The sequence below is a fragment of the Eptatretus burgeri genome, chromosome 9 (genome assembly GCF_056783735.1).
Source record: "Eptatretus burgeri isolate ZD-2024b chromosome 9, Ebu_testis_v1, whole genome shotgun sequence".
NCBI lineage: Eukaryota > Metazoa > Chordata > Myxini > Myxiniformes > Myxinidae > Eptatretus > Eptatretus burgeri.
In genome coordinates, this window is record NC_140969.1 from 107566889 (window position 1) to 107580937 (window position 14049).

At 41.0% G+C, this 14049-nt stretch overlaps 1 protein-coding gene across 3 annotated transcripts in view; it reads right to left on the reverse strand.

Annotated features, from left to right (window-relative positions):
* Positions 1 to 14049, reverse strand: part of LOC147020877 (serine/threonine-protein kinase VRK1-like) — a 103586-nt gene that overhangs the window by 67884 nt on the left and 21653 nt on the right. For all 3 annotated transcript variants that reach the window (XM_085896597.1, XM_085896595.1, XM_085896594.1), the window contains exons 4-9: positions 13345 to 13414; positions 7709 to 7796; positions 6163 to 6271; positions 5839 to 5931; positions 3701 to 3833; positions 3319 to 3439 (exon numbers count right to left, since the gene is read on the reverse strand). In XM_085896597.1, coding sequence (XP_085752723.1) covers positions 3319 to 3439; positions 3701 to 3833; positions 5839 to 5931; positions 6163 to 6271; positions 7709 to 7796; positions 13345 to 13414 — 614 coding nt within the window. The remainder of the gene's footprint in view (positions 1 to 3318; positions 3440 to 3700; positions 3834 to 5838; positions 5932 to 6162; positions 6272 to 7708; positions 7797 to 13344; positions 13415 to 14049) is intronic.

Genomic DNA, 14049 nt, shown 5'->3' on the forward strand with positions numbered 1-14049 from the left:
TTTTCTCGGTCCCGATGGTGACGACTTACGCCTAGTCTACTGTATATATATATATATATATATATATATATATATATATATATATATATATATATATATATATATATATCGTAGGTGTATATACAGTCATGCGCCGCATTATGACGTTTCGCTCATAGATGGACCGCATATACAACGGTGGTCCCATAAGATTACAATGGAGCTGAAAAATTCCTATCGCTAAATGGTGTTGTAGTGCTGCCAGTCGTATAAAAGTACAGTATTGCACATACAATTATGTACAGTACATAATACTTGATAATGACAAACAACTATGTTACTTATTTATGTATTTATTATTCTGTACTTTTTATCGTTATTTTGGAGTGTACTCTTTATACTTATAAAAAATAAAGTTTACTGTAAAACAGTATACCGTGTTTCGCAGCAGCCTCATCCATCTCATGTTTACCGCGTCTCTTGATTGATTGCACCATTTTTCCATGTGCTTGATTTAATCTCGTGTTGTTTTGTTCATCATGGCCCCGAAGCATTGATCAAAAAGCTTAAAAACTTTTTTTTTAACTTTATAAAGTAAAAAAGTTACAGTAAGCTAAGGTTAATTTATTATTAAAGAAAGAATTTTTTTTCATAAATTCAGTGCAGCCTAAGTGTACAGAGTTTATAAAATCTACAGTAGTGTGCAGTAATGTCCTCGGCCTTAACATTCACTCACCACTCACTCACCTCGAGCAACTTCCAGTCCTGCAAGCTCCATTCATGTTAAGTGCACTTTCCAGGTGTACCATTTTTTTTTAATTTAAATCTTTTATACCTTTTCTATGTTTAGATACACAAATAGTTACCATTGTGTCACAATTGCCTCCAGTATTCAGTACAGTAACATGCTGTACAGGTTTGTAGCCTAGGAGTAATAGGCTATACCATATAGCCGAGGTGTGTAGTAGGCTATGCCATCTAGGTTTGTGTAAGTACACTCTATGATGTTCGCACAATGACAACATCGCTTAACGACGCATTTCTCAGAACATATCCCTGTTGTTAAGTGGTGCATGGCTATATATATATATATATATATATATATATATATATATATATATATATATATATATATATATATATATATATATATATATATATATATATATACATATATATATATATATACATATATATATATATATACATATACATATATATATATATATACATATATATATACATATACATATATATATATATATATACATATATATATATACATATATATATATATATATATATATATATATATATATATATATATATATATATATATATATATATATATATATATATATATATACATACACACACTTACGTTTGTGGGGGTGAGGGGGGATTAGATATCACCTTAGAAGAGATAAGAATGTATGGAGTAGCATGGTCCGTGTACGAGTAGTTAACCATTCAGGATGTTGTAAGTAGGGACACGTCAGCTAAATGATCGTCTTGTTTGAATGTGCACCATACAGGGGGTGGTGCGTGGTAATAATTAATTAGGGGTTATGGTTCGGGAAATTGTGCTTATAACCTCTTTGTAAACATTTACCGCGGGCACTGGGAATAAGAGCAAGAGAAAGGGGCAGAGCGTTGCCCAGGAAGAGGAGGGAGGAGCTAATCAGGTGGTAGAGCGCATCTAAGAGGTTCGTGGAGTTCGAAGGAGAAAGAGTCTGAGGAGATAAGAGTTCTGAGAACTAATGGAGAGGATCGTGAATTTGGGGTAGAATTGTGTCTGAGGAGGAGGTCATCCTGCATGCCTGCCTCCGCCTGTTTGCGTCACCGTGTGTCTGTTCATCGTCTTGCCAGTCTCGTCATCTTGCTCATCATCCTACCCATCACTTCATCGTCTGGTCGTGGCTGTCCTGCGTCCTTCCTTCTATCCACTACCAAGCTGTTATCCCTTTCCCATGAGAGATATAGGGGGAGAGAAGCCAGGGAGGGAAAGTATAGGGTCGGCCCCCACCTCACCCATACATGAACCAGACCGCTTACATGCAATTCAACAGATTGCAAGGTGTGGTGAGTGGCTTGACACTCCTCAGCGTTCCACTTGGAACACTTACTTGGCACCCCTCGTGCTGCCCGACGCTCACCTGGCGCCTCTTAGTTCACTTGAGGTGCTTGCTTGGTGCCCTCTCATGCCGTTCGGCATTCCTCATTGCTCAGTCAGTCTGACCAGGTCTCTCAGCATTCGCCCAACAAACGGCCAAATGACAGACTAAATGAGCTGCCGAACCATCCAGACAGCACCAACCGCCAAACCCCAAAGACCATACCAACCTGACTCTCTGAGGCACCCCGCTGTGATCCAGCCACACAGATTCATCCATCGAGCATGGGGACGGGGCCTATTCGCCTCCTTGACACGACAACTGGGATGCCGGAATGGCGGTTTTTGCAGTGCTGGTATGGTGACATGTTTTGAGAATGTGGTGTGAGCGTGTGTGTAAAGGAATGTGCTATTTTAAAAAGGTGTGTGGGTACAGACAGAGATGTGGCTGTTGGAAAGGGAGGTTCATGTACTGGATGATGAATAAGGAAAGGATTGAGGTTGGAGTGCGGAATGTTTGGTTTAGGAAGGGAATGAGGTTTGAGTTCAGAATGTTTGGTTGAGGAAGAGAACAATGGGGAAGGTTCTCTCTTCAATCACAGTGCATTTCCCTTTCGCTGATACGAGGGGATGGGTAATCTAACGAATTATAATTGCTATGGAAATATCTAAACTCCAGGGTTCTTTCATGTGTTCAATGTGTCTTTCCAAATCCACAACAATATTAACCTTTTCGACAAGTTTATCAGGAAGTTTTCCAACTGTTTCGTTGTGCAGAGGCATACCCCTTTATCGCAGGTACGCTTGCAAGTACCTTAAATAGCTTCTTTAAAAGTTTTGTTGAGTAGTTTCATTCTGCAGTCCTTATCTGAGAGGCATGAAATACGTCCAGGCCGTCACTTCGTTACTTGGGGTTTCTGCGTATGCCTGGCGAGCAATCTGGGACAGATCACGTCATTTCGAAAGTCGTGCATGAAAGACGGCCTTGCTTGATTGGGAGCAGACAATTTTGTTTGGTCATATCGCATGAAGCACATGAATTTTGAAGGCAAATAAGATATTTCCTCATCAACAGAAAATTGGCACATCACATTGGTACATGCCTCAACAACACAGGATGGTCACATCCTACATGCCTCAACAACACAGGATGGTCACATCCTACATGCCTCAACAACACAGGATGGTCACATCCTACATGCCTCAACAACAGAAGATGGTCACACCTGATCTTGGCATCCCGTATAAAGTTTGCATCCTCACGACAGTGTTCCCAAGGCAACTTTCCACACAACCACTGCATCAAGCAATATGCGAGGATCTCAAGATCTCCGCGCCGTGATGGAGCTACAACACACACAAAGAAAAAAACATTTTTTCAGAAAACTTCAGGTTCAAGGTGAGCATACGTGGAGAATGGAGGTAGTCCAGCATAGGTGCATCCAGGCTTATAAGAAATAAAAATACTTTATTTGATTTGTCATACTCATCCAATTACAATTTTGCCAGGGAATGAAAGACACAACTTTCTGTGAGTTCTTTGATATTCTCATAAAGTTCTGTGGTGGTTGAGCTTAATTCATACAAATTATTTGCATGCACACTCACCCACACCCTTATGTGCATCGATGCTTGTGAACTCGATAGTACCATCGTGGCATCGCTTTGGGTCTTCTTTGTACTCCTTATGGACACCCTCAGGGCAGTAGCGGTAGGCCAGACCAAAGTCGAGTAAAGTCACCTGTCAGGGATGCAGGATAACCTCCCTCAATGATCATTTTTCAGCTGAAATAACTATCAAGTTTGAAGTAGTAAAGAAAACAAGAAAATAATGTGTATTTGGTGGTATGAAAAATTAATCTCTTCTGACGTTGAGATTAATCACATTCGCTGCTCAAACTATGGACGTCAAGTTATATGTGTTTGTAATTTTTGTCAGTTCAGGAAACTGGTGGTGCTGCAGTTTTGGATATATATGGAAGGGTTAGGTTCCTTAAAATCTTTTCCGTTAGGTGAATTCCCATACATCAAATATAATTATCCCATGTACTCCCATTATATAAGTGGAGATAGCTTCCTGCGGAATAAAATCTTAATTCCATGATCTAAAAAAACACATATTTGGCCTTCAATCCATATACAGTACTGCACTCAACATGCCTTCCATGTTTTTCATCTCGTCTAATCACTAAACTTCGTCACGCGATAACTTATTGGCACCCAGAGCTGTTACTTGCCTAGCACTGGTTCTTATTTTGCCTTTTCTGTTTTTTATTCTGCCCAATGTAGAGGTAGAAGGCCAAGCACTTTCATGATGTAAACCGAAGGAGCATAAATCACACAGCCACCGACCGACCAAGATGGGAAGTGACACATGGGGGCATCGTATGAAACACACTGACAAAGGGCCAAGTATGAAATGCAATTAAAGTAAATAAGATACAGATCATGCATTTATAAATACTTATATTTCTTCTAAAATACATTTATATTTCTTGAGATGCAAAATTTCCGTCATAGCGATTCTTACTTCCATATGTCAACATTTAATCCCAAATTACAACAAATGTCCCGATGTTGAATGTCTGGAAAGACTATCGAGGGATTATTGTATAGTCTTTTATAAAATCGTTCCTAAGTTGTGCCGAGGGTTCTAAGTGTCAACAATGAAGGATGCTGGCACAGCAAGCAGAAAAAACCAGATGGGATAGACAGATTAGCCCCACCTTTAAGGTCACCCATAAAACATTTGGTGTTTCACCAAAAACACAATAGCGAGATGGGGATTATCCTGAGTTCTTATTTGTATTCTAGAAGCTTAAAATCAAAATTATTAATTTTACCTTCAGCTGTATTTGAAACTCAAGGATGCCAGTCCAGTCACCCGACCGACAAACTTTAGGCTGGCATTTGTTTTTACTTTCGACAATGTTGAATCGTCTAATACAATGGTTCCCACCTTTATGGTTGGGCAGACACCTTCTAAACCTCCAAAGGTTTTGCAGGCCATCCTGTACGATTATCATAGTGACATTGTATCGCAGTGATAAATGTATGACACAAGCAGGATGAATAATGGACTTACACAAATGGTTGCTACTTACGTGTGCCAAGTAGCAGTGGGCGACGTCATTTCACCGTTTTCGAGAAACTAATATTACTTTTTCTTTTGACCACAGACTGGCACCTATGGCCTCCCAACACCTTAGGGTCTGTGGACCACAGGTCAGGAACTACTAGTCTAATCCACTTGTCCCAAGACGCAAAGGCATTTCTTTTCCCAGGCTCTCATATCTAGTGTAAAGTTTCTGTTACAAACCCAGTTTTCTTACCATCCTGCAACATATGCCTATAGTTTTTGGGGGGGTTTTTGCCTTCCTTCATTCTTCTTCTTCTTCTTCTTCTTCTTCTTCTTCTTCTTCTTCTTCTTCTTCTTCTTATTTCCTCTTATGTGGTGTATTTATCCTTCAGACATTTCCAAATTTTACTGATAAACCAGGCTGTCTGATAAAATAAACTATCAAGTAATGATAAACAAATATGCTTTGTACGAATATGGGAAAGAGTTTCCTGGATAAACACACAATGAAAGTAATTTTGAATCTTCAGATCTTTCTGCTTTCACAATATTGTTCAAATCCAACTGTATTACGAAACAATTAGCAAAGCAATATGTGCATCATTTCCAACAGGTAGGTGGATGAGTGACAAAACAAAGACATGTTTGAAAGTTTAGCACAACCCACTTGTTTTGGATTGCAATAGCCGAGTGCGAGATTGGAGGCCTTGACATCAGCATGGACATATTCGTTCTCATGGATATACTCGAGGGTGTCAATCTGCCATGAGGACGTGAGATAATGGAGTGGGAGGAAAGCAAGGAAAAACAAAACAAAACAACAAATAAAGAACATCGAATAATGAATAAAGTGGAAAAGAGCAGTTGCAAAAACGACGAGGTTGAAGTAACGAGTGAGGATGCAAAATTAAGGGGAAAACTTTTAAAACACAAGATGCAATGAGAGATGGTGAGATGAAGGAAGAAAAAGAAAAATTAAGGATTACCTTACCAGCATCAACCCCAACTGAAGGACGGTCTTGCGAGGAAATTTTTTTTCGGATGCCTCAAATATCTTCTGCAGGTCATTGCCCAGCCGGTCGATAACCATGAATCTGAATCTGAGACAGTTCAATATCGAGCTCATGTAAAAATAAATACAAATTCACAACTCATGAGGTATGCAAATGCAGTACAAGATGAAATAAAAAAAACAAATAAAAGCAAAAGGCAAATAAACAATTAGCTAGCCACTGGATGAAAGTTAAGTGTATTTGATGTAAAAGTATCATCAAAATGTATTCACATGACAAAAAACCTTTTGTTTTTTTTGAGGACAGTCGGACCCCAACATTCGTGGGGGATACGTTCCTGGAAACTGGCACGAATGGAGACTCCGCGAATGTTGGGGCATTGTTTCAGTGGGGAAAAAGGGGGATAGGTTCCCGGCGGTTCGTGATTCATAAGGGGAAATTTTAATATTTTACGAACTGCAAGCATTATCCATACAACAACATCAAAATGGATTTATGGGCAAGTTGTGCTAATTCTTAAATGAAGTGTTTGCTGCAAATTATCCAGCTTTAAACACTTTTGGTCAATCAAAATGAGATCCTCAAGTCACTTGACATTAATGTTGATCATCGCGATAGCCGGTCTTGCAACATGTAGTTCATTTTGTACACTTTCAAGTCCATCTTTAAATGATTTGCCCTGTTCAGAAAAGGAAGCTCTTGACAAGCAATGATCATACTGTGCAGTAAATAGTCTGCAAATTTCAACACGCTTAATTACCGCCACCACCAAAGGTGGACGGAGGATATGTATTCTCCCCTGTTTGTTTGTGAGCAAGATATCTCAAAAAGTTGGACTTATTTGGCAAAACTTGGGTGTGTGACAGGGACGGATTGATGAGATATTAGTGAAGATCCGGACACTAGAATCTTCAAAGTGATTCTTCACCAAGACAAGATTGAGAGATGGGGCTAAACATGATATGTGGCATGATATCTCAAAAAGTTGTGGATGAGTTAAGGGGGGAAAAAAAAAAACCTTCATGGATGAGTTAAGGGGGGGAAAAAAAAAAAACCTTCATGGATGAGTTGGTTAAGTGACAAGAACAAGTAGATTCGATTTTGGTTCAGGTCCAGATTTAGATCTGGCCTATTGCCAGGATACAAAATGGAAACAGTTCAGCCTAGCGGAGGTATACGTTCCACCGAGTGTTGTTATAGTTACTTTTATTTTTTGGACCAAAGTCATTATCTGACATTATACCAACTATATTTTCAATTCTCGCATTAAGGCAGCAAACACGATATTATGGGTAATGGATACTCACACCATAAAGACAAATTCCCTCAAAATGTATTTATCAACAAACATCACACTACACTACCTTGGAGAAACAGAAGTGAAGGGCAAATGTGAACCATATTTATGCAAAAAAAAAGTTAAACAAAGTGATCAGATCAAATAAATATTTAAAATATATTTTTGTTTATATTTAAATAAATGAATTTTAAAAAACAAACAAAAATAAAAAGACACAAGCTTACTTTTTCCCTTTTCTCTCAAACAGGCCTGACCCCCAGTAACGAGGGACACCCAAAAACTTCAGCTTCTTTGCCTTCACCCAAGTTTCAACTGTGGCAAAATAACGAAATGCATATCTTACAAATGGCATTGCATCATGAGGACGGAAAAATGATTACAGACGCTCCTTTTTGTGTTAAAAATAAATGTCAAGATAATTTCCACATAAGGCATTCTCTGGACGGCGTCCACACACTGTGACTATCTCATTCATATAGCATTTTAAAAGCCCCTTAGAGGACTAATGAGTTCTCACTTCATCAAAAATTGATAGAATTAACAAACTTGTCTTACCCTTCCTCCCACCCATGGTACACTGAAGCTTGTGCCGAGGCAGTTGTCCTGAAACGACTTGCCTTCGCCTCATGAAAGGCAAATCTGACTGAGGACAATCTCATTTCCTTCCACAAAGCTCGGAACAAGTGTGTATCTATCCTCAGGAGAGCCAGAAAACATCTTTCGAATCTCAAGTCTGACCTCTCAAACCTGTCTCTCTCCTCCAAATCCTGGTGGCATCTAGTTAAGTCCATTTGTTGTGCATGTTCTCCCTCCATCCCTCCCTTACCTCAAATGGCTGCACTGCTGACACCGAACGTGAAAAGGCTGAATGCCTAAACTTGGTGTTTGCTTCTAAATCTTGTGTCCGAAACCCATCGATTACTGCACCCACCTTACCCAGTAGCACCCAACTGTCCCCGGACTCTGTGTCTTTTTCTTCTGACAAGGCGGAGAGTTTGTTGCCAAACCTTAACTCATATTCTGCAACCGGTCCAGACGGCATCAGCCCACGTGTCCTAAAAACCTGCTCCTCTGCTCTTGCTCACCCTCTCTCTGTTCTATTCACCCTCTCATTTGCTCAAGGTCATCTGCCATCTGCTTGGAAATCAGCAAACATTACCGCCCTGCATAAAAAGGTGCAAAAACAGATCCCTGTAACTACAGACCAATCAGCCTTCTCTCAATCATCAGCAAGGTTATGGAATCAATCATCGCTTCAGACATTAAATCCTTCCTCTTCTCTCATGGTTTGATTTCTGTTCATCAATTTGGTTTCAGACCAGGTCACTCGACCCTGCATATGCAGCTTCTGCTCTGCCAACAATGGATGGAGATCCTAAATGCCGGACATGAAATCAGTCATCTCCCTTGACATATCGCGTGTTTTCGATATGGTCTGGCATCCTGGCCTGCTCACTTAACTCTTTTCCAATGGTATCCAAGGCCATCTCAACTCATGGCTCACAGACTCCCTCTCCTGTTGCAATCAACACGTGGCTCTTAATGGCTCTCTGTCATCTCATCTTCCTGTCCAGGCTGGAGGTCCTCAAGGCAGTGTTCTCGGCCTTTCTGTTTTTCATCAATGATCTCAGATTCCCTGGAAAATCCTCCATCACTTTGCTGATGATTCCACCCTCTGCCATACCATGTCTCAATCCTCTGATCGACAGGCAGCAGCCTTTTCACTCTCTGCAGAACTTACCCTAACAGCTTGTTATATATTTTCTGTGTATTCCCTCTAACACGAGCCCCAATTTTGTAAAAAAAAAAAAAATAAAAGTTTTTTTTTTTTTAAAACGACCAATTTTTTTGCAGTTTCACTTCATATACATCAATGCCCTTTAAAACTTTGGTGATAACTCAATATCAGTACAGTAGGGATTGTTTTCCATGAAGTTTTCAGCAAATGAACATGTACTGGTAATATAAATCCAACATATTGTTGCGGGTCTGGTGGTGAGGTCATTCCCCCCCCCCCCCCCGACCCAATTGTGGTGGATGGGAGGTAGACAATTTCCTTGGGAGGTAGACATGTGATCCTCACAGATTATGGCGTGCGCGGGAGGGGCAGGGGTGGCACGTGCACGTACACAACGGAAGCACAGCACAACGGGTTTATGCTCGAACCCACGACAGATACATGGACACCAGCAACTTGAAATAAACACGGGGATTTAATGAAAATAGACAAATATTTACAAGGGTAATAATTCAAAATGTAATAATAGATCACGAGGTAAATAAAGTCAAAAGTCGAGGCGTCTCCACACACAGACTTTTATCCAGACAAGGGGAAAACAAAACAAAATAAAATCCTCACTTTATTTTGGCATTTAGCTTTGTCCAGAAACAGTCTTTATTGAACTTTGGGATCGAGGTGCTTCATCCTGCATGGGAAGACACGCATAAAATGGCACCGAGCCGCTCTCAGGGCGGGAAACGTATGTGAGGTAATTTGTGAGGCGGTATTCAACGCCAGGGCTCACCAACCAGCGTGCGACTTCTCGTCATGAATGAATATGTCGAATGTTCCTCTCTAACACGAGGTCTGCTCACAATGATTGCCCATCTTCTTCTTTGAACACACAACGGGATAACGACGAGTTTACCGAGAGGTGCACTCCTTTCTCCTCCTCGTACAACTTCGTGACTCAGCCGAACAGGAACGGCTAGCGTCTTGCCCAGCATGCTGCAAATTCACCAGCACGAACACGAGAATTGCGCAGCCATTTTGTCGTGCCGAGGAGGAGAGCAAAAACAAGATCTTCTTTCAATCGTCTCCTCCACCAACTCAACCCAACAAAACCAACTGCTCTTCCTCTTCGCTTCTCACGTCTGACGTCACGCCCAATCATCCATCTCCAGGCGTGGCTTGTTGGCAAGAAAAGTGGGAAGGCGGGGCTTCTCGCCCGCTCGGCAAGCTTGGCTCGCTTGTTGTTATAAAAACGTAATTGCTGTTATTGCTGACTTGTAAATTCAAAAACATAGGAAAAGGTCACAGGGTGCAATTACATACTGGGGGAAGTTGGCCTTCATCCCTATCGAACACAGCACCACCCCCGCGTGGTGACAAGTAACATTTAAGCTCACAGTTTCCCTACTTAATTTACATCAAGATGTCTCCTACACGTCCACGGAACAAACCACTCTATACAATCCTAACTTTGCGATGAAATTCCTCCATCTACCCCCACAACCGTAACAATATAAAGCTCATTCTAACCACCGACTCACTGACTTGTATTGAAGATCGGTACCTTCCGGGTGATGTAGAAAGCTGAAATTTTGCATGCTGATGGACATCAAGCTGATACACCAGGAAACATCACAGAACCATTGGAAAGCGTCCGTAAATGAATGTATAAATAAATTAAAATAATTGATGGAAAAAAAAAGAATATCAGATGCAGGTGAGCAACCCGAGACAATGGGGAAACACGGTTCGTTATTGCTTAGAATGTGTAAGCATACCCCGCTAGTAAACTTTACGATAAGCTTTGCGGCATAAGTTTCATAGGTTTGAGTCGAATAGTAAAATTAGATTGCAGTCTCCACAGTGAAGAATACCAGGGATGTGCATGTGTGTTCGGGTGATCTCATGGTATGGACATGAGACCAACTTCCCAGAGGCTGTAGAATGAAATTTGGCACAATGCAGCAGGATTATGAATTTGGAATCCAAGCTTCGAGAAATAAAGCTATTCTCAGGACAATTAATGAGATCAAATTAGCAAAAATCCAGCTCGTTCACCAATGGCCAAGCTACGTAATTTGCTTGGCCTGCTAAGTCTGGTATACATGCGATGGCAGTCCACATTTCGTAGTTGTCACTGATTTTTTTCACCTCCAGCACCAAAGATGGATGGAAGTTACTTTTTCACCATCGTGTCTGTCTGTTTGTTTGGTTGCGAGCAGGAAATCTCAAAATGTTATGGACGGATTTGGACTAAACTTGGACAGGTTGGGTGTGTGACAAGGACGGAGTGATTCGATTTTGGTGAACATCGGGATACAAGAATTTATTATTATTTTAAGTGATTCTTCACCATTGAGAAATGGGGGCAAAAACGATATGTAGGGTGTTGCAAAAAGACCTGGACAACTTTGGTTGTTGATATATTTAGTACCACAAATGATACAATGACACCCTTTGTTTTATATGACACAGAAATTCATAAGGTTTTCTTTATTTTCAGGTCTGGTGGTTTGATGTAAAATAAAATGGCGACTCCACAGGAGAAAGCTCAGTGCGTCGAATGGTTCATTGACACGAGATCCGACATGCAAGTTCAGTGTAATTTCCGTACAAGTAATGGAAGGAATACACCATCGTGGACTATTTTCAGAGAGTGGTACAAGGGGTTTAAGGAGACCGGAAGTTTTCGAAAACAGAAAAGTACTGGTCAAACGAGCACAAGTGCCGCAGACGTTGAACGAGAGCATGAATCGTTTCAACAAAGTCCCAGAAAATCAATCCGACACGCATCCAGAGACTGGGACTACCAACCACCACTGTACACGGGATTTTGGAAAAAAAAGATTGAAACTTTATGTTTGCAAGGTGCAAATTCTGCAGGAACTCAAACCAAATGACGGACCCAAACACAAGGTGTTTGCCATTGAGATGCTCAGTCACATAGAGGATGATGAAGATTAACTGATAGAGGCCATGTTCACAGACGAAGATTACTTTCATGTATCGGGGAAGGTCAACCGGCACAATGTGAGGATCTGGGGCTTTGAAAACCCCCACGTGGTCATTGAACACATACACGATCGTCCAAAGATCAATGTGTGGTGTGCCCTTCTCCATGACCGCTTGGTGTGTCCGTTTTTCTTTGTGGAGGATACAGTGACCTCAACAATTTACATGAACATGTTGGAAAGATTTCCCTTCCCACAGATTGAAGATCTGCAACCTGATATCATTTTTCAACAGAACCCAAACAACTCGGCACTCCCCCTCATTGGGCCTTCAGTCTTTTTGGCCATCCTAATTGAAAAATTTCCAGGTTGCTGGATTGGCCAAGACAGACTAATCGCCTGTGTCCTGCCCCCCCCAATGATCACCAGATATAACCCCCCTTGACTTTTTTTCTGTAGGGGTTTGTCAAAGATGTCTACAACACCAAGGTGGCAAACGTGCAGGATCATCGTTCTCGGATCACAGCTGCATGGTGGACACAAACATGCCGATTCGAACATGGCAAGAACTCGTGTACCTATCACCTTGATGTCCTGCGCGTGACAAACCAAGCTCACAATGAAATGTATCAATGATGTGTACAAAACTTTACGAGTTTCTGTATCATATAAACCAAAGGGTATCGTTTGTGGTTCTAAATATATGAACAATCAAAGTTGTCCGGGTCTTTTTAGAACAACTTGTACAGCATGATATTAGTAAAAGTTTTGGACGGGTTATAACAAAACTTGGTGGACGGGTTGGTTAGATGACAAGAACAAGCCAATTTGATTTTTGGTTCAGGTCCGGATCAAGATCCGGCCCATCAGTGGGATACAGAACGTAAAACTGTTCAGCCTATCGGAGGATGCGCTCTACCAAGTGCCCTTCTAGTTTTTTGACACAAAATGCTCTCAGGTAAACTTGGGATTCATATTACATTGCTGCCCATATATTCTGAACCAAATAAATGTAAAAGAAGAATAACATTTTCAAAAACATCACGGTGATTGTTAAAGAAATAATGCAAAAATCAACACCATACCTATATTGTGCAAATCAAAACGTTCAGCAATGAATGGCTTTTTGTGCAAATCAAAGCCCTGCTATGTTAATGGCTTATTATTAGAGACTTACTACACTTTGGCTTGGCTGCACGCTGGTAGAACTTCAGCTCTGTAAATAGGGGTCCGTTATCATGTGGCTCCTGAAAATAAATAAGAGGGAAGATGGGGAAAAACATCAACAGATAAACTTTCAGTGGAGAATCCCAAGGATGTGTGTTCCTTTTGCACCTCAACTCTTCATCTTGAATTATCCCTTCATAACAAACGATATAAAACGTACTTCATTTAATTTTGTGTGCAGCATGGGGCTGCTGGTTGCACCATTGCCGGGAGCACGGCTATGCCGCTGGTGCAGTGCCCCCAGTAGATTAGAGCAGGAATTTTTTAATTTGTCATGGTGCCAGCGAGAGCACCGACTCTGCGAAGGACTCCATGGGATCTTAAATGTCCATTGACTAATGCTGGTAGATGAGACTCCCAGTTTAACGTCCATCCGAGGGACTGCACACACATTGATGAATCACCCTGCATGCGAGACACCAGAATGGCAGTATATAGCTGGGTCAGGATTCAAACCCAGGCTAGACAGCTCAGAGGCGAGTGTGCATACTTTTCGGCTATTCAGCCAGCCGTAAAAAACATATTGCAAAAATGTTGAACGAGTAATCCGCAAATGGAACGCTTAAGAAGCTAAAGCTGTGAAAGTTTAGAGTGCTTTGAAAATGTAATCAAACGGAAGACCAAACACTACATTGGAGTCATCAGAAGGAACACG